The sequence below is a fragment of the Phalacrocorax carbo genome, chromosome 10 (genome assembly GCF_963921805.1).
Source record: "Phalacrocorax carbo chromosome 10, bPhaCar2.1, whole genome shotgun sequence".
Lineage (NCBI taxonomy): Eukaryota > Metazoa > Chordata > Aves > Suliformes > Phalacrocoracidae > Phalacrocorax > Phalacrocorax carbo.
Window position 1 is genome coordinate 282,182 of NC_087522.1, and position 20,409 is coordinate 302,590.

Below are 20,409 nucleotides of genomic sequence, written 5' to 3' on the forward strand. Positions count from 1 at the left end.
TAGCACTTCCTATGTTAGAAATATAAAAGCATATAAAATTGCTCCTCTTGAGCTTCTTCCACTTTTTCGCCTTTGAGTACCATCTCAACATCTGTATCTTTTACTATTTTCTATTCCTGCAGCCTGGTTTGGTAAGAGATTTACAGAAAACTTATCCCAGTTAAAAGCCTATGCATGAGTGATAAAGATTAGTCAGCCCCCTGCTGAAACCCAAGAGAAGATAATATTAAGGAGATAGGTATGTAGGGAAAAGCCTCAAGCCTGTCTGAAAGTTTTATACCTGCAAATAACTACCAACAGAACTCTTACCATAGCCTAGCCTAATTCCTAGCGTAGGTGCAGAACTTAACTTTATTAAGAACCCAGTTCTTTGAAAAGTGTAGTTTATATTAGTTCCACTGGGGGGAGGTGGGGGGGGGTAGGAGGGCGGGGGGGAAGCTAGCAGTTTTGTTCAGACATATCTGTCACTATACTGTAGGTTTTATCAGGTCAGAGACACTGGTAGAATCTAATAATTGCTAGAGCAGCTAAACCTTCCAGTAAATATGTTGCTAAAAATTAAGATGTAAATAACCATTCTTCCAGACTCTTCATTTTGAGAGGAAGAGCACTTCTTGATAGGAGACTTATAATTATTATGTTTATAATGAAGGCATTAACAGTAAATAACTAACAACCACACTGACACCCCCAACTAAAGCACCACTAAAGTTGTTTCCTTCTTAGAAGTGCAATTCTCTCCTTGGTAGCATGTCTTCAGAAAATAGTAGAATGGTTTAGGAATTGTCCACCACACACACAAATACAAAAATTAACTGTTTTGGCAGATGAATGCTGGAATATTCCTTTCAAAGCTGTACTCTATCCCCCCCCTTTTTTTACATTTATAGTAAAATAATCACAGAACTCATTAATGTCATTAATTCCATCACACACATATTAACAGTAACTTGCTCAGAGTCTCAGAAATACAGGATTTCCCATATTCTATATTATCTGAATTACAAAAAGGTTCTATCTGCTACTGCCAGTCAATACACTCACCTCACCAAAGAAATATTAAACAGGATGGAAAAGAAAGCATTAAAAATAAGTTACCCTGAAAAAAACATTTTAGTTCTAACAAAAATGGTTGTCAACTTTGTTCTTTGTTCATTCCCTCTCTGCACGTTTCTCTTACAGGCAGAGACCTAAACCATGTATAGAAAAAGAACGGGAATGTATTTTGGAGATAAAAACCTGGAAAGAGAGGCAACAAACACAGAAACACAAAGAGAAGCATACGCCCTGTTTAAAAGAGTCCAAGTAAACAGAAATCATTGCTGATGCTGAGAAGCAGCTGTATGGAGCTCTATCAAGGGGCAGGAAAGCAAATCTAATTCCTTTAGTAATCAAACTTTGCTTTTTCATAATCCTCAATGCAGTGTTTCATGTCCTTCTCTGTAGGGCTATTCCACATAATAATTCTCATCTTCAGTCAACCAATGTGACTATGTCTAACACCCTGATGAAAAAAGCACTGAGGATAAAGAGGAGAGCACACTGAAACAGGACTTCAAGAATCAACGCAGCTATACCAGTCTCCATGCAAAAGACCCTCTTTAGCCGATTCCAACCGATTAAAAAGTTTTAAGTGCTGCAGAGTGGAGCTTGGCCCCTTACAACCAATAGAAAAAACATGAGACCGAAAAGCAGAGCAGCAAGCACACAAGGATAAGGAACGTATTGCTGCCTGTAAGTTACGCCGACATCAATGAAAGCCGGTAGTTATTTTTGTAGGAAACCTCCTTCATAAGGGAATTTCTACACTAACTAAGCTGTATAATGTACAGTGCAAACTAAGATTTACCATTACCACTTCTGCGTATCAGTGACAACTTCAGCTTATACTGGTCAGTGTTCACAAAACGTTAGAGATTCACACCGTGACAATAACGTAAACAACCGTGCCTGAAACGGCGTCGTGTTACGACCCTCGAGATCCTCCTCGTGCGTTTGTTTCCGCTACAAAATAAACCGATTCAGAGGAACAGGTGACTCCCCCGGGACAACGACGCCGGCCCTCCCGGCGGGACACGGCCCGGCGAAGCCACGCCAACGCCCCGTACCCGGAACCGAGGATCCACGAGAGGCCGCGGGGCGGCTACCGCAGCCTCGGCCCCAGCCGCGCTTCCTCCGGCGACGGGCTGAGTCCAGGGCGCCTCAGGGCCCCGCCGGCGCCCGGGGCGGGAGCAGGGCCCTCCCGCGAGGCCCGCGGCGACCCAGGGGGCGGAACGAGGGCCAGGACCGAAGGCGCCGAGGCCGGCCCCGTGGAGGGCAGCGTCTCGCCCGCCCGCCCTCCCGGCCCGACCGGGCGGCAAGCGGCAGGGCTGCCCGCGGACGCCACCGCGGCCCCGCCGCCCAGTAGCCCAGAGAGCGCGGGTGCCCACCCCGTCACGGGCCGGCCGCGGCGCCCAGGCCTACAGCTTCCCCCCACGCACGGCGGGCCACGGCCGCCGGAAGCCCCGGGCGGCCGCCGCGCTGGCCCCGCGGCCCGGACTCACCAGGTGGCTGCTGGTGCTGGCCATGGGCCCCGCCCGGCCAGCGCGGCCCGCGCTCCGGTCGCCCTTTAAGATCCCAGCGCACGGCCGCCGAGCCCGAGCCAATGGGGCGCCCGCATCCTCCGCCCGTGACGTCACCCACAACAATGCCCCCCCGACGTGGGCGGGACTTCCGTGCAGCCTGCTCGCTCATTGGTGACGCCGCCTGCTACTCACGTACGAGCCCGGACAGAGCGTCCCCCGTCAGCCTCAGCCTCCTCCACCGATGCGAGCATGCGCAGCCGCAGGGGTGAGGCTGCCGGCCCCAGCCCCCCCTCAGGAGGCCGGGCAGCCTGAGGGCGGAAGCGGGCAGGGCAGCCCGGCGGCGCGGCCTCCCCCGGCTCCACCTTGCGCTCGCATCCGGGTTCGTGCCACGATGCAAGAGTGCTGTGGGAGCGGCGACATGATGATGTCAGGAGGGGGCGGGTAGCGCCGGGGCGTTGTGGGGTGCGGATGCGGTGTTTGTGGGCGCACGGCCGTACCGCTGCCCGCGCAGCTGGTGGAGCCGGCGCCTCGCCTTGTAAAGGTCCCTTGAGAGCCCCGAGTCTTCGTCACAGCTGTGAACTGAAATGCGTCATAAATGCACTCATGAAAATCTGCCTTCTCTGGAAAAACTACACGTTCCCTGTGCCCCTTGAGTACGAATTCACCGATTCTGACAGGCAGCTTTCATTACGAGGCTTCCCTTTGCAGTCTGGGAACTGAATAGTAATTTTTGCCCCTTGCAATAAACGCACCCCCTAAGTACCCGTCAACGCTTCAGCGACTGCTGCGTGCCAGCAGAATGAGGGTTGGTTCTCCCAGGAACCCGTGCAGAAGCCGTGTCCGGCCCGCCAGCGTTCACGAGCACCAGAGGTGCGTTTCTCCACGGGAGTCAGCCGGATCCAATGCCCGCCGTCACTGGGATCAGAGGCGGGCCAAGGGGGAAGGGCCATTTGTGCGCGGCGCTTAGTAGTCCACAGTCTGGACTTGCCAAAGGGAGTAGTGACTTGTGAGGGATTACTCAACAGGAGGACGCGGGGAAGTTTAGTGAACTGCATCAGAATCTACGAGATACAGATATTTAGTTTCGGGGGGGGGGGGGGGGGGGGGGCAGGGCAGCCGCACTGTCCCAGTGTTGAACTACTTTCTTTAGAGAGATTTTTTTTTGGCCACAGCCAGCCTAAATCAACTTTCCTGTATGATGATTTTCTCTTCCTTTTCTTCAGCAGACAAGTAGAACAACTGATCATAATCTTCTAATAGGTTGGGCACGTGAGTGGAGGGTGTGTGGGGTTTCAGGTTTTGTTTGTTTGTTTTTTTCTTTTAAAATATACCTTCACTCTTTTTCAGGCTGTATCCAAATTCTTGGCATCTCATAGGCAATGTTTTCTTCCCTGGATTCTTTCCAACTGATTCACATCTTCCTGAACGTATCATGCCTAGATTTGGATATGCTATTCAGCTGCGGCCTCATTTGTTACAAGTAGAATAGAATAAGTACTTGCTACCATTCTCAAATCACGTCTCTTATTATGTGCTATAATAGTATTTGGCTGTTTGCAGTAACTTCTCACTGTTATTTCATTATTTATATTATGGTGCGCTGCAGCTGTCACATCCTATTTCAAGATATTGCTAGTACCTATTATTCCCCAGTTTATATTAATGCATTTGCTTTCTCTTTCAAAGTGCAATCCTTTATGCTTTATGGAATTTCAACATTGCAGAGACTGCGTCAGGTAGTTGTTTATGGTCTGCTTGGGGTGGTGGGTTTTTTGCGCTTTTGCAAAAAATACTTTAGGGCAAATTGCATCTTCCTGGCTCTGAGATGTCTTCTTAATGTCATCTTAAATAGCCCTGCAGAATTTAACACACTTATTAAGGGGTTTAACTAAAATTTTGTGTGCTACTATAATCTTGTTAAAATGAATCATATTAATTATCTTCATTGTTAAACTATATTGTTCTACTGAAACAAGAGGGTGCTGTAGCCTTCAATCCATTACACATAATCTATTATTCACTCCTTTTCCTGCTCAGTAATGGGCCTCTACTCTTCCTTTTCCTCCAACTGCTGACAAATTTGTAGATTTTGTTGTTGCCCCCTTTTCTATTTAATTTTAGTTTCTCAGTTTGTTTTCACCTGAGCAAGAGATAAAGATCTCTACTGGTCAAGTTTTCCAGCAGGTCTGTACCCTAACCTCTGCAAGATAAAGCCATTGGACTCTGCAGCATTGTTGTCATCTGAAAGGATGATGCAGCAAAATTTTCTTTACAGCATCAATGAGTGCTTTCCATGCTGAAAGGCTTTAATTGATATGATATACTGGTATTTCGTGGAACAGCTTTAGATGCTATTGTGTGCTTTACTACCTCTGTTCTGAAGGCACCATTCTTTCTTTTTCTATAAAGGAAAAAGCTACAGTTTACTTTGGCGTTAAGCAGCAGAATGGAGAAAATCACCTGTAGTGATGCTGTTGCCCGATTTGTGTTTGCCTCAGCTCGTATATGGTGAGATACGTATATATGGCTCAGATAAGCAGGGATACAAATGAAGCAAAATATGATGTCTGCCTAAGTTAGCCCTACTGGAACAAGAAGTGACTATGAACAGAACAGTCTTGACACATACAGCTTAATTGGGTAGTCATGTAATATTATTATGAGTCTGCCCTTCTTCATTCTTTCCTTTTCTTTGTGGTCACAGCTCTCAGCTGTGTAACATTTGAAATAGCTGTAAATTTTGCTCTCTGTGATCCATAAACTTCACTAGTTCTGCAACAAGCCTGATACTTTTTGAGCCTTATAAAATATGCAAGGACATAAACAAACATAAATCTGACTGTTCAGTCAGCTGTGTGGACAATTATGATACTGTCTAGAACCAAAAATGTGAACAGATGAGAGAAAAATTTTGCCAGGTCAAATGGAAAAGAAGCCACCTTTTGGCCAGGAGGATCTGTTTGGACCCACATATGTGAAAAACAGCAGAGCAACAAAACACTCAGTAGCCACAAACACTGTTACAGTATTAATGTAATACTGTTACAGTATTAATTACAGTATTAATGACCTATCTAAGCTACACAAAAGTTTTTTGCTACTTGGCAGAGTTTCTTCTCCTTTCCTTATCGTAATTTGGCATTGATGTTTTCCCAGAAGTCTTTACTTTCCATGATCCCAGTTTATTTAAAAAATTTAAAAAATAATACAACACATCTTCTGCCTACCCTTTCTTGATAAGAGGAGCTTATGCTTTTGCCTATTGAAGTTACAAGTACCTTCGCACTCTGCCAGGTATATACCTCAACAGCATCACCCAGAATATGTCTTTCTAATTTTCCAAGAATTGGATATTGGAAATTTGGTTCCAATAACCAAATTCAAATGCAAATATATTCCTCTGCAGTCCTGGCTGCTAACCTTCTGTCATATGACCTCTCAAATTGAGACTCTAGTTTTAGGGATGCCCAAACCATTGCTTCTGTCAAAAAAGTAAACCAGTGCTTTACAGCTGCAGTTAATTTCTGCTGTAGCATTTTTGCTATGTGGTACATGTCTTTGCATTTCACAGTGCAAGAAGTAGAAGCTGTGGAGACTATGTTAACATAACCTGTTACTTTTCAAATGCAGTTTTATTTTTAAAAAATTAACTTTGAAAAATAAAGTCTGCAGCAATCCATATAAATAGAATTACCATAAGAGGGTGCTTCTACACAAAATGCAGGGAAAAAATTAAACCAACAGAAGTAACAGCAGTAGTGTAAACATAATTCACAAAGCAGGTGTAACTGATGTAGCCTTTCAGCAATAGCAGTAACAGAAGAGAGAACTCTTTGGCACTTGTAAAATCTAGACAATTAAATTACATGTCTAAAATAGTTTTCCCTTTCTGTCTCTGACTCTAGTGATCCTATTTTAAGCATAATTTAAATCCCATTTCCATGGTCCCCAAAAGTGAATGTGGCAGTAGAATTCCCTTCATACACTGATACACCTTTTGAAGCTGCTTGGATGTTTTGCTCCAGCTACTTTTAGTGCAAAGTGTTTTGAGAACCTCATGTCTGTGTTTGATCAGGAGCATTCATCTACATTAAGTCTAATCTTAATTTATGGAAGACGGTCTGTGAATCTTTCTGACCTACATACTTAGTATATGGTGGTTTATGATTAAGTTGAAGTTTACACAGTGACCACATTTAAACTTCTAAACCTGTCATTCTCTACCCATTTGTGTTTCTTACTGGTGTGTAAAAGCAGTCACACCTCTTCTCTTCCAGCACCTAGTGCAGCCTTAGTTAGTTTCCTGAACATGGTTGATCAGATTTTCTTTGAATATACAGTATCGCAGAAAAATACAGATGAAAGGAAGAACTCCTTTCCTAGAGAAAATAATGCATTGTTTTGGGTAAGATAGTTGACTGCAACCTCCCCTACCCTGCTGAGTGAATTACAATGGTGATTTTTTTAAAGAATTCTGTGTATCTCTGCTATCCACCAGGTGCCAGACATTTGAGTAGCAAGCTGAGGGAAAATGTAGAAGTAATTTAGTAGATTAGAGTGGACGAACAGACACATTTTAGAGACGCTAGAGGGACCTCAATGCCCTGCTTTGCAGGCAGGAAGCCCGTGAGAGCGGGGCTCTTCCAGCAGGTGGCAATGACATGCTGCGAGCCGAGGCGCCCTCGGCGGGGGCAGCCCCTCACCACCCAGAGGGCAGTTCCGCAAGGTCTGAAGAAAGTGCTGGAAACAACGTCCATTGGCACTCCAGACAAGGTGAGATGATGAACCAGGTCCAGGGACCAGCCGGGGAGTCCAGGAGCAACAGGGATGCAGGTGGGGCTGCAAAAAAAGCTCTAACGTAGGTCCAAGGTCTCTTTAGGAGGTAGGGCTAGAAACAAGGCTACAACATCGGTCCAGCATCCATCCAGGAGTCAGGGGTAGAGAGGGGACTGGAGACAAACTACAACATCCACCCAAGGGGTCCATCCAAAATATAACCTACCTAAAGCCGAGGTCCAGCGGCCATCCAGGAAATGGTGCGGAGGCAGAACTGAAGGCAAATGATGTCAGTCAGGCCTAAATGGAGGTTAAATGGAGCTTCCAGGCCCTGGGAAGAGGATGTGGGTGGGAGTCCCAGGTGAGGCTGGTCAGGCCAGCTAAGGCCTATAGGTGCACTTTAGACCATGACACTAAGACAGACTACACACAGCAATTCCCTTTACAGACATGTATGCCAGCTGTGTTCTCACTGACATCTCTGAATCCTATGGCTATGGAAAGCATTTCTGTAACTGACTGTGCAGGTGCAAAATCACATATAGCACTCTGGCTATTAGATCCAGAGAGCTAAACTAATTTTTAATACACAGTTTGCAAGTGCAAGTAACTATATTGCAGCAATGGGAAAACTTTGACTATAACATCAGAAGATCTGAGATAGGCATATTATGAACAAACCCTAGACTTCTCCTCAGTTGATGTACACAAGTTCCATTCAGACTGGCAGGTGACTTCTATATCCCTGGACTATCTATCCCCAGAAATATTGCTGAGCTAACTGCATTTATTTGCTCAGAGCTGGTCCAAGATTTCCCAGCCAGGGAAGAATGCATCTTGTCTTCTTCCTCCCACAGAATGCTGATTAAATAACTAACTTTATCCTTATCTCCAGCAGACAAAGAAAACCCCTCAGTTTGGTGGCAGCAGCAGTGCAGATTTTAGAGCATGGAGGTAAGAGAAGGTGATGGGAGGGGACAGTTGTCTTTAAATGGATCACAAATATATGATTTTTAACTGTATAAAGAAGAAACCAGTATTTGGAGTCAAAAAGTTGTATTACCTATGTGTTTGGCACTGGTGCACCTCTTACTACGATATATTGAGCTGTGGGAACCACTGTGCAAGCTATTGGAAACTGTAATCTCATTACAAAGTTGGGGTAACCAGTTCTGCATACTGAAACCAGGTGAGGCATGCTAAAGATTTATGTGAAAGCATTCTTATTTTTTTCTCTAATACTGTGAATCTCATTCTGAATACATCTATTTTCTGTTTTTGAATGTAGAAGTATGTTATGAAAAGTCTCCACTGAGCTGTCCACATTGACATCCTGATTCCTTTCTTAAACTAATGCTTTGTTTAGACTTGCCTAAGGCTTACAACTTTTTCAGCATTTGGCAGACCGTATTAGAAAAAGATAATACAAAAGACAACTCATTACTTGCATTTAGACTGTAATGACTGTTACTTCTGCACTCTGGCACTGCCTATATTAGGCTTCGCGTGAATCAGCTTGTGCTGGGCCTGCAGTACCGTACAAATATAAATATACTACTTCTAGACAGAGGTAAATACTGCACAATACTGGGCCATTGTACATGCACATGATATCTAGAGCTGATGCTGTCACAGCAGTTTCTGTGCTGCACTCCAATATGCACTGACAATAGGAAGTACGTTGATCAAATCAATCTGTTCACCAGCCCATAACTGATAAGGTTTGACACTAGAATTTTGTCAATTAATTTGGCTCCATGACCATCAAGGAAGAAGCAATCCAAGTGCCGTAGTTTTGTGTTGCAACTTAATCCTTGGTTTGCACATTGTTAAAAACAAACCAACCCCTCTGTGTGTTCATTCCCTTTCCTAGCATAAAAAGAACATCCCCTCCTCTTTTGCAATTATGATCACCAGTACATAAATATGTATGTCATAAAATATTACTGTTCTTGCTTTAGAACTGAGATCTAAACAGATCTGTACTTGATTAGCGCCTCTTGTCTTCAGAACTGCTGTGCCTCTAGCAGAAACAGATCTGCAGATTAGATTAAATTACTGAAGATTAAACCAACTATTTTTAATTTTTGGTGTTTTTACTGGCTAGATGATGGAATATGTGGATGGCTTTGTGAAAGAGCATACACTCTTCTGAGGGAAGCTGGGAGACTCAGATGGTTGTGCCTGTCTGGAAAGGCCTGTAATGGTGGAGAAAGACTTCTGCAGCACAAGATTCATGACTCACAGGAGCACAGCAATACAGGAAAGATGGAGCGATAGGGCTGTGGAGCTGGAACTTACAGAGTTCACACTGGGCAGGTTGTAAGATGGTGCTGCTCCCAGTCTAACCAGCATTCTCTGTCCTTTTTCTTATACAACGATTAAATTTAAGAAAAGTAAACTAAAAAGAGCAAGCTTGTTTCTCTTGTCTCTGGAACCACTCTCCTCCTATCTGCCTACTTAACCAGGAAAAGATTTATGGCTTTATTTGGCCATTGACTAATGGCAGTCTCTGGAAAAAAAGGTTGCTTTCACAGGCTAGGCTTCTGCACCTTTGAGCAGGAGTTGGCAGATCAGTGATCTTAAGCCCTGCAGCCCATGGCTGCAGGCAATGTTTCAGCATGGCGAACACCATTATTTGACACTTGCATTTTGCTTTGATGCTTTTGAAGCCACACTGTGAAGACAAGTCATCCTAACTGAGAGGGCACAACAAGTGGAGTGCTGTGTCTTAATGTTTGTGACTTGTTTGCTGATCTTTCAAAATGAGTTTGTGTCAGTGCTGTGATACCTATACTGTTGAGAAACATGCAGGCTGATCTTCTTACCCCTCTTGAAATGAGCATGCAGATGACTAAACAGCAGAATGTCTGACAGAGATACAGCTTCTATCACTTACTGGGAACACCAATACTTCACCAGAGGTATAGCTGTTGGGTGGGCAGTAGCAGAACTATACTGGTGTTCACATGCTAGACACCATGGGCTAGCTCACCATGCTGGTTGCCCTTGGCTTTATGAGCTGTAAAATACATCTTCATACAGGAGCCTTCTTAGCCCTTTTTCTGTTGATTGTGGTATCAGCAGTGGCTTAGTGCTTTGGTCTGCAAACTAGGTAGAGCATTTAGTTCTTCTCTCTCCTACTTCTATGATGTTTTCAAACCAATTTTTACTAATGATTCATATACTCAATGCCTTCTAAACTAAAGTTCTTTCCAAAGCTCTCAGAGAGTAACTTCTGAAAAAGCAAAGTTTGCATTAATTGCTCTGTCTTAGTTACTTCTAAATAATCATACCGTGTTAGTTCTTTCACTTTATTCACTTTAAGGGAAAAAAAGACCAAACCAAACCAAACAACAAACCCACAACTAAAAGAATATCTTTGTCACAGAACATTTGCAATGCCTTAGTGGCTTACAAGCATTACTTAAATATCTTCTGAAATTGTTTCCTCTGGCAAAACTCAACAGGAATAAAAGAAAGGGGAAAATACCGGCCACTTTGTTCTGGTTGCACATGATATACATATAATGCACTCCAAAGCCCCAGGAAATGAAAGGCTTCAAAGGCTTGACCAGAACCCACATTACGTCTCTTTGCTAGATGATAGTTCTCTATCTTCCACTGGAAGGATATATATCACACTTAGAGGCTAACCTGAGCCTTAGAATAAATCAGAGATTCTGGGAGAAGCTGCAAAAAACCATAGCTTGAACCTAATACCAATCTCAAACATGACACAAAAAAACCCAAACAAAACCCCCCAAATATCAAAACCCCAAACCAAACAAAAAAACACAATGCAAAAGGACAGAAAAATGGGGTTTTATACACTGCTTTTCTAAAAAAAAAAATGTATTTTTTTGTTGGCTGAATAAAATTGAGGCTTTGATTGTTCCAAAGACCTAATTGTAAAGGAGAGGTATTTTGTTCTTTTTTCCCTAGCTACAACAACTAACATTTTCTATGGTACCTCTCGTTTTTGCACTTTTCCCATTTTATAAGCAGCTGCATAAAAGCAGAAGCAGTTCAAAGTTATTTGAATTTCACCTGGAGAACTGCTGATGCTGCGATATCATTTCAGCCCTTTAACCATCAGCCCGTCATAATTTCCAAACTCCGTTCTTATAGTCTTCCTGTCCTGGCCTGATGGGCACAGGCAGCAGCATCTTTAACTTTTAATTTCTCTCAAGTAATTTCCTACTACAATCAGTCTTTCTATTTCCTTTTGTTTCTCTGTCTCATTAAGTTTTGTGCTCTCCCTTCCATAGCCTGACCTGCTGCTCCTTACTTATTTCTGAATATAATTGTTCCCATTCTCCTTTTGCTAATATTACGAGTACAGAATACCTTGCTAACTGAACAAGATTTTATGAAACTCATTCAATTTCTATGCAGACATGTTCATAAGCAAAGGCTGTCAAGATATGAGAGATTTAAGGCACAATTGATCTGACAATTTCAGGAAGCATCCCTCTGGTTCAAAAGATTTGAAATTGAGGACACTACATCAAGCCACACTGGACGTCTAAAACCTTGGGATCACCAAAATCCTTCATGTATGTGATCTTGTTTTACAGATTTTCTTCTCCAGAGGAAGTTGTAGCAACGGTTAATGACAGTAACATCACATTCTTCTCCTGCCATTAGACTGTGGTGCAGTATAAAAGGCACCCTTGAATATAGTTTTGTAAAAACTATAAAAAGCACAAAGGACCAGAAAGGGGATTAATTTTTTAGATATCAGAAAAGCCCTTTGTTTACAACACTGAAAACAAATTGATTCTGGCACCTCCCATGGCTGTCACACAGGTTGGATGTGAACCCCTCATTCTGTTGCTGCTTTTCTCACAGATGAAGACTTCCCACAACAGTACTCTGGCTTAGCACCCATTTTTGGGAAGGGTGTCTTGATCTACTTTGTTACTTACAGCTGAAATCTTTCTTTGCATTGTCAAAAAAGAAAAAATCAGTGCTAACAGTCACCAGAGAGACAAGGGAAGCACTTGCAAAGAGGAGGGAATGAGTGTGCGTGACTGCGTGTGTGCATGTGCCAGCTAGTGTAGATGCATGTGTACACATCTCAGTACGTTTGCTAAAAGTGTTGAGCCCGTTAAATCTAGGAGATGTAACTAAGAATCCAGGAATCTCCTTGGTGGGTAAATCAATCATATATGGGATTCTCTGTGTCTAGGGCAGAAAGTAAACCTCCAGAGATTTGGCTCAGGAAGGCTGTACCTGTTGAGCAGATAGGTAAAGGACTCATCAGTTCTGGAGAAATAATTAAAACCCTGGAGAGGCAGTCGGCCTGGCCTGCCTTGTGAGTAAATAAACCTCATTTGTGCTATCCTTACTTTTCACCTTTATCCATTAGATCAGCCCAGCCACTTATCCTTGGACTAAATTTTTGTTAAAACCAAAGCAGTACGTGGGGCTTAGTTACTGCAAAATAAAAAGTTACAGCCATTCCAGATAATAAAGAACAAGGCTCACTGCCTGATTACCTTTAAAGAGGGCAATTATAAATTCTGATGAAATCAAGAACCACTTGAAGTCCTCAATATCATATTAAGAAGCAAAATTACCCTCTTTAGCAAAAATTATTTATCCTGGTTTTATGAAGAATCATAAATAGTTTTAAAATAATGATGGAGTTTAAATCATGGGTCAGCACACTGTGAATATTACTTCTTCTCAGTCCAGCAGGTGCTAATGTTCAGGATAGAGTAAATGTTGTGTTAATCTGATTTACACTGAGGAAAGAACTATCTACTGAAAGCAGTGCAGTGCTGTTGTCTCACAAGGAGATTTGGAAAGCATCATTTTGCAGGGCACGGAGAGGCACACAATTTCAATAGCTCTGAGGAAAAACAGCAGGTCTGCTGCTGCTTCCTTAGATTAGGGGGTTGCTGGACTTCTGCTGCTGCCAGGAGGTTAATTTAGGGAAGGGCATAGTCATGCGTCTCCTGAGACAGCAGATGTTGCTAGAGTCAGGCCTTGCCACGCCTGTAGGGGTAGTATTTGCTAGCCAGAGGAGTTGGTCACAATATTCTTTTGAAGTACAGAAATTAAGGATATACCTAAAAATGATACATATTTGTAGTTGTCTGCACAGTCACCATTTAAACCACTTGGGAAAACAATGTTGGGAGGCGAGAAGACAGCACAAAGATCTTTGCGGGCAGTATTTCTCAGGGAAGGCCACTTTGATCATTCTGATGTTTGACAAGACTATTACCATTGGAGAGCTTCAGTGGTTCAGCAGGAATCAAACCTCCTATGGTATCATTGTCACATAAGGTACAATAGTCACTACTACTGAAGGACACATTTGCTATCTCCAAAGATTCCTGAAGCATAAAGAAGTCACCCTTTCCATGCTGTAAGTGAGAGGGATAATTCCTTCCCATGCTAGGGCTCTCAAGGTTGGCTTTAATTATTCCAGAGATTTTCGGGCCAGCTGTATCATCAGCATGATTTTGTGCAAACAATAGTCCCAGCCTCGCTTCCATCTCTTCTGCTCTTACATATTTGCTGGGGACATACTGCTGGCTTGGACCTGAGGCAAATACCAAGTTTCCTTCTGCAGCAACCAGATTTGTGCTTTCCATAGGTTTCAATGAGATCTGAGAAATGAGTTCTTGGGTGTTTAGATCAGAAACTCCATCTGCAGTCACTTTCTTTGAGTTGCTGACGGCTTCTCTTCTGAGCTGGCTACAAGCCTCATTAGGTCCAACCCAGTCCTAGTGAAAAGATCAATATGTTCAGGATACTTTGCTTAGAGTTTGAATTTGAAAAATAACTGTTCTTTCTATATGGCTTTGGCACAATAATCCAGAGGTTTAGTGCAAATCCACTGGGCAAACTTAGAGTAATAGGGTAGAGAATTTAGCTGCTGATTTCACAAGGTTTCTCAAGAAATTTTCAAGATTTCACCTCCAGAATATACTGGAAGCTGCTTGTATTGCTTTGGCTTTGCAAAGACATGTACCTTTCATGTTCAGCATGGATAGGGAGTGAGTGACTGGAGGGGGATTATTTCTAAGGAGAGAGAAGCTGGACAGAAGCTCTGGTGGTATAGATAGCATTTGGAGGCAGGAAACTGAGAAACTATGAACTCCCAGGAAGACCAGAACCATGTGTCAGTAACTCTGCTCAGGAGCTAGAATGATTAATCCCAGGGAAAAAAAAAATTTCCCCCACCCCGAACTGAGGGTCATAAGAAAGAAATTAAACTTAGTTCTTACCTTAAAATTCCCATTGTGCAGATTATAGAGTGGCTGAAAGAAAGCAGCTGGTGTAGGAATGTTAAAGCAGGAGAGGCTTTTTGCCCTGAAGTGAGAAAACAACACTTAAACCCAGACAATTATTCTGTGTTCTGTCTGGATGATACGGCACTCTGGTTAGATGAAAGCCCCACACTTATGTTAGAAAGATTGCATGAGAAGCCCATTTCACATGGTTTCTGACATCTCAAGCAATTGTCTGCCTCCTGTGCATGCATTTAATGTTTCTAGTCTTAAAAATTTCTGAGGAATGTTAAATGCTGCAAACTCAATACTAGTCAATTATTCATTACGTGCACTGAGCTATTTATGCATTTGTTTAGCACCTTATTTAATCTAAACCACTGTTTCTAGGAGTGTTTTAGAGAGTTCTAGTTTAATTACATTTAGATAGAGAAATTCTGCCAGACATCCTTTATTAGAATCTACCATGTAAAAATATTTTATCATATGGACATAATGTATTCTGTTTCTCTAAGAGCAACATGTATATGGAGCATAATAATGTATGCCAAGGCAGAAAAAGAAGAGGTATGAGATTTATGTTTGCTCTGCCAGCATAAAAAATTGCAGAGGATGGTTGAACCAAGGTTCTAGGGACACTTTTTTCTCTGTACAACTTGGTCCCGGAACCTAAAACACACTGAATCTGAATTAGTATAGTTTGCCTATATTGGTATTTTACATACTGACTACTTCCAGGCATGTCACAAGTAGCTTAATATTGACATCAGTTTAACTACCTTTATAGATTGCTGCGTACTTATATTTTTAATTTATCTACATGAAACTTAATAAAAATTTCCATGGGTTTAAATGTCTTAAACTCCAAGATACCCTGAACCTTGAGCTTTAGCTGAGTTTGGGTGCCATAAAACACTTCAGTCTCCTTAAGGATTGGGTAGTGAGTCATTAACTATCATCAGCCTAGGAACACATCACGTCCCAAGATTGTCAAAAGAGCTTTTTAAAATGATTGAGTCTGTGCAGCAGAAACAGGTAGCAAAAGGAGTATAAGAACACTTGGTTTACCCTCTTCAGGCTATAAAGATCAAGGGGAACTTCATGAAAAACTATAACATACCTTGAAGAAAGCTTGCAGTTCCAAAATAAATACAGTAGAGTGCCAAAACTCAGGGGAATGAACAAGAACTGCATAGTTCTGGTATTTAGGGTCTTTTCAGACAGTTCTGGTACACCTTGGGAAAGAATCAGCGCAAAAAAAAATTTATAAAAAGTCTGCAAGTCAAGATAGAACCCCAAATATCCAAGCAATTAAAATGAAACAGGCTGCTAAAGATGTCAAGGAAAGTGATTTGACTATGAAAACTTGAAGGGAGGTAGTTCTGATTTGAAAAGCTTCATTTTACCAGGTATCTTCCTTGTATCTTCCTTTTTTTGGACCATGGACATGAAAAGACATGAATTAGGGTAAATCAACATTCTTTGTACCTGCTCTTTGAAACATTGTTGTCTGGCTCCACTCGCTCCACTGACTGTGGTATGAATTCTCACTTTCAGAAACTTTGCAGCGAACTCGTGCAACGTAAGTGATGCCACTGCGAAGCTCTGTGGCGTCAATTTGTATCTGTGGCAGTGAGCTAGGTGGTTTCTTGTTCAACGCATTCTGCAAAGTATTACAAAGAATTTCTGTTAACAAGGCCAGGCAAAGGGATGGTCTTTTAAATACTTTTTTTTTTTTAACCTTGTCTTTTCCAAATCCCCTTTTCTTGGATGCAAGAAGAGGGCCTGCATGATAGATGACTTCTGAATGCAGGGTTCAGGAGAAGAAGATTTATTGATCTTCAGTATTAATGTTTTATATAAAATCTTTCAGCCTTGATGTGGGAAACAAGAAAGGCCAGCTTAAAACAGTCAGTTGCCAGAAGGCCCTGAGCTGAGTGTCAAGGCCATTGCACCCAAGTGGCTAGGCAGTATCAGTGTGTGCCTCATACAGTTACCTCCCAGGACATGTTGTACTCCTTATACTGCAACTCATACTGAAGAAGTTCATTCTGGTACCAAGGCAGAGGCACACTCCACCATATCTGACACTTGCTGGCAGTGACGTTGCTCTGGATGTTCAAAGGTGGATCAAATTTTACTGCAAATAGAGAGGTAGGGTTTTTTCCACAGTATCTGGGACATGAACACCACAGAAGGAGATGCATGATACTAGGCTGACTAAAGTCTTGGAAGATAATACTGGGTCTAAAGAGTGACACTAAGACCAACAGGAGACCAAATTAGCTTACAAGGTAGATCAGTACAGCTACAGAACTGACTTAAATTAATGATAACTCAAATAGCCCCCGTGGATAGTCCTGCGAGCAAAGAACCACTCCAGATGTCACATTCTGCTATTCCAACATACCACTAATATAGACAGGCTCTGAGATTTCTAATACTAGAGCATTTCTCTGAAGTACCAGGCCATGGGACATTGAATTAGATCCATTACTTACTCTTGACTTAATTTCTTAGGGGGGTGGAAAATCAAAACCCCCCAAAAAACGCCAAACCCAACAAAAAAACAACTACGGAGGCAATCCAATTGTACATTATCCATGGCACAAGAAAACATGATGCAGATAAGAAGTATATTTGAAAGGTGCTCCAGAGCCACCCCTCTCTCAAGTCCTGGAAAAGTCAGAATGGAGAGACACTGGGGCTACATCCTTACTGATGAAGTCCACATAGTGCACTCTCCAGGGCCAGGCAGTCTGGCTTGTTTCCATTATTTTCACTTTCTGTCTTTGAGACACCCTTTGATAGAGAGCATCAGACCTACACCAAAGCTGTTAGGCAGAGCCTCAGCCCACATTTGCCCTGGATCATACTTACTGTGCTCGCGGGGATTGTACTCTGGAAAGGTAACGTACACGTGATTACGTCCAAAGAAGTTGCCTCGGAGAGAGACTCTATAACCATCTGCTTCTATGATCTGGGTGGCTAAATGGATTGTGCAGTGGTACTGATTCTGCATGTTCTCCCTGGCAGTCAGTTTGCAGCTGGCATTCTGGCCCTTTGACCATAGGCTAGAAAAATAAAAGGACTGAAAGTTTCTTTTAAGTCATATGATTAAGTGCTTTTCAGTTTATGGAAGATGGGTGGCATCTTAGCACAGCACCACATTCTGGAAGAACATGAACCTCTTTAGCACAGGCAGCAGAGAAAGCAATGCTAAAGCTGGCTGGACATCAGGGCTGAAGGGGGAGGGTGGAGACACCTTTGTAACCTCACTGCTGAGAGCACCAAACCTCCCAGGAGCTGCACGCAGTGCCCAGGATGTGCCCCCTCCTCCCTCTGAAAGTGAGAGGGCTGCTGCCTGTTGCTGCCAGGAAAGCAGCTGGTGTAGGGAGTTAGGAGTGGGTGGACAGTTAGTTACAAGTGCACAGCACAGAGCTAGCGAGTTGTACAATAAAGCCTCTTTCACTACAAACAAACCAGTACTGACAGCAAAACATGTCAGAGGTTGGCTGCTTGTTTGTTTTTTTTCCCAATATTCACAAGCTTCAGCACAGCATAACAGGATGAATGGCAGAAAACATAATCTTGGGGAAATAACTCCAGAGAACAGTCTTCTATTTTTAAACTAGCTAATGCAGCCATTTATTAGCAAGATTTCATGTTGCATGTGACCCCACAACAAACGGGGATACCACAGTTTATCGGCTTGGCATTTTTAAAATAGATTTAAAAAACAGTTATCATTAAGAGTTACGCTATTTTTGACTTAACCTCACCAGAATATATGGGGCATCTGATGACAGTACAGCCTACCCTTATGTAATAGTTCACTAGTTATTAGTAGTAAAAAAATGTTATTACATAGTCTAAACTCATTCATCTCAAACTAATGTATCAGAATGCTTATTAGCCCACCACCTAACAAACTATTCACCTGGTTTCTTCTGTTAGACATAATGGTCTGAATCTGTCATTAAAGCTGGACTTTCAAAATCCATTTGTATATGTATGTTAACTGATTTAGATTAAACTACTAGGGGTTTAATTTCTAGGCCACAAGAAAAGAAGTTATTAGAAATTGATTAGGCAGCTTCATGTAGGATGGGCTCTGGAAGTCCCCAGATCATGGGGAGCGGAGGCTCTGATGGGAAGGCTCTCTGCGCTGAGACGCCCCCGCCAGAAGGGGACACTGGATGGACAGACGGCTTCCAAGGCAGCCCAGGTGTGGGGTGATGAGGTGCCAGAGCTAGCTGTGCCACAGGTCTCCTGCTGTGGAGGGTGCAAAGCCCACAGCCAGGCCCCATCTCTGCTCCTCTGCGCTGCCCTGCCCATGCCAGGGCTGGGGCTGGCACAGACAGCTCTTGGTGCAGCTCTTACTTGGTGAAATGCAGGTGGAAAGGTCCGTCACCCACGGGCTCCTCCACTGCCCACATGCAGCTCACAGTAGTCATGTAGTTATTCAGGCAGTTCAGGCTGCCAGGGAACTCTGCAGAGGAAGGAGACCAAAGCAGCATTTGTGTAGTATCTCATGAGGCCTTGCTTGGTGCATCGAATGCATTACTTGCTAGTGCTTCCTTTACTGATACCTCATCTATCCTTCCTCACAATGTTCTTCCTCTCTTGTACCACACTTCACTGCATGAGATGAGCATAGTATCTTAGGGCAGGGACCTTGGGCAGTGTCTGGTTTTTATGCTGCCCAGCTTATCCAGTATTTGCTCAGTTCCCTAGGCCTGGCATTGCTGGCCAACTGTACTGGTTACTGGGACCTGGGAAAGGGCAATCACAAGGTCTTGTGTTGCATACTTTAGGGTCTGTGAAGAAGAAACAAGCCATGCATGTGCCTCTCTTCCCACAGTGGACCTATTCCAGATGTCCTCTTACCTCTCCCTCTTCCTCCACCAAAGAGCAGCACAGCAATAATGCACAGCTGGAGGCCCAGCTGCCACACATCTCCTCCCATTCCAGACAGTATCTAAAATACAACAATTGTTAGCAGCAGTTTTGTCAGTATTTGTACCAGCAGGTTGGATCTTTAGCTACATGCTTCTGCCAGCCCTGACACGAGCTGACCTTGACTCTGTTAGTCAGGGCACCTACTCAGCTATAACATTTCTTCTGCAGGAACTGTTCTTCTCATGGCAGTAAATAGTGCTTTGCACAGGAATCTAAAGCACCAGCTGCCTGAACGGAAATCTGTAATTTCTGCCATTTGATCAGGGGTGGGGGGGTGTCCCACCTTTCCCTCTTCCTGCATTTTTTGGTATCTGGTCTATGACAATTTAAGAGCAGCAGAGAGCCACAGTGGGTTGGACAATTATTCATGTTTCCCTGTACCCTGTTTCTGACAGTAACCAAAACCAGATGCCTAGAGAAACCATAGCAATAGAGGAAGCATAGATGTTCTTCTCTAAGAACATTCTCAGCCTCCAGACTTTTGCAGCTCAGGGGCCTCCTTGAGCAGACATAATTTCTGTATATTCAAGGCTTCAACAGAAGCCATCAGCAGTGATCACCTGCTGAAAGCCATCTACACCACAAACACTGCAGCCTGCCTTAAATGATGGTCCTTTTTTGACTTGAGAGAGTTGAGTAACTGGTTTTCTGCACCTCCCCTTTCTCTTCACTAGAGGAACATTGCTTGACCTGCTGTTGTGACAAAACCTTTGAGGGAGCCTTTCTTCAAGACCTTGGAGTTATCCTGAGCTAGTGTGAAAGCATTTGAGGTCAGGTACAAAAGCTGGTATAAAAATGGGTGTTCTAGCCTACAGATTTTTTGTCTTAGAAATTCACCCATTTCATATATGAACAAA

The 20,409-nt window shown here is 43.2% G+C and overlaps 2 protein-coding genes and 1 long non-coding RNA gene across 7 annotated transcripts in view; 1 reads left to right on the forward strand and 2 right to left on the reverse strand.

Moving 5' to 3' along the window:
- Positions 1-2,684, reverse strand: part of PDPK1 (3-phosphoinositide dependent protein kinase 1) — a 75,174-nt gene extending 72,490 nt beyond the window's left edge. The window contains exon 1 of one of the 3 annotated variants that reach the window (XM_064461252.1): positions 2,544-2,683. In XM_064461252.1, the coding sequence (XP_064317322.1) occupies positions 2,544-2,567 (24 nt within the window). In that variant the 5' untranslated portion in view covers positions 2,568-2,683. Of the gene's footprint in view, positions 1-2,543 lie in introns of all 3 variants that reach the window. The other 2 variants (XM_064461253.1, XM_064461254.1) reach the window with 2 other exon arrangements.
- A 992-nt stretch (positions 2,685-3,676) lies between these two features.
- LOC135315124 (uncharacterized) lies at positions 3,677-9,759 on the forward strand. Of its 3 annotated transcripts, XR_010374569.1 has the most exons (4): positions 3,677-3,833; positions 3,912-7,337; positions 8,368-8,529; positions 9,448-9,759. It is a non-coding gene; the product is annotated as an uncharacterized LOC135315124 (long non-coding RNA). The 3 variants fall into 3 exon arrangements; XR_010374568.1 differs by having other exon boundaries at positions 3,677-7,337; XR_010374570.1 differs by having other exon boundaries at positions 3,677-7,337; positions 8,371-8,529.
- Positions 9,760-10,450: 691 nt separating this feature from the next.
- On the reverse strand, positions 10,451-19,593 carry LOC135315125 (interleukin-9 receptor-like). Its single transcript, XM_064461262.1, has 8 exons — positions 19,481-19,593; positions 18,974-19,082; positions 17,471-17,664; positions 16,588-16,730; positions 16,079-16,253; positions 15,711-15,825; positions 14,588-14,672; positions 10,451-14,083 (listed from the first exon to the last, which is right to left on the reverse strand). The coding sequence occupies exons 1-8, from the start codon at positions 19,557-19,559 to the stop codon at positions 13,532-13,534; spliced, it is 1,452 nt and encodes a 483-aa protein (XP_064317332.1). The 5' UTR covers positions 19,560-19,593; the 3' UTR covers positions 10,451-13,531.
- Between the last annotated feature and the right edge of the window lie 816 nt (positions 19,594-20,409).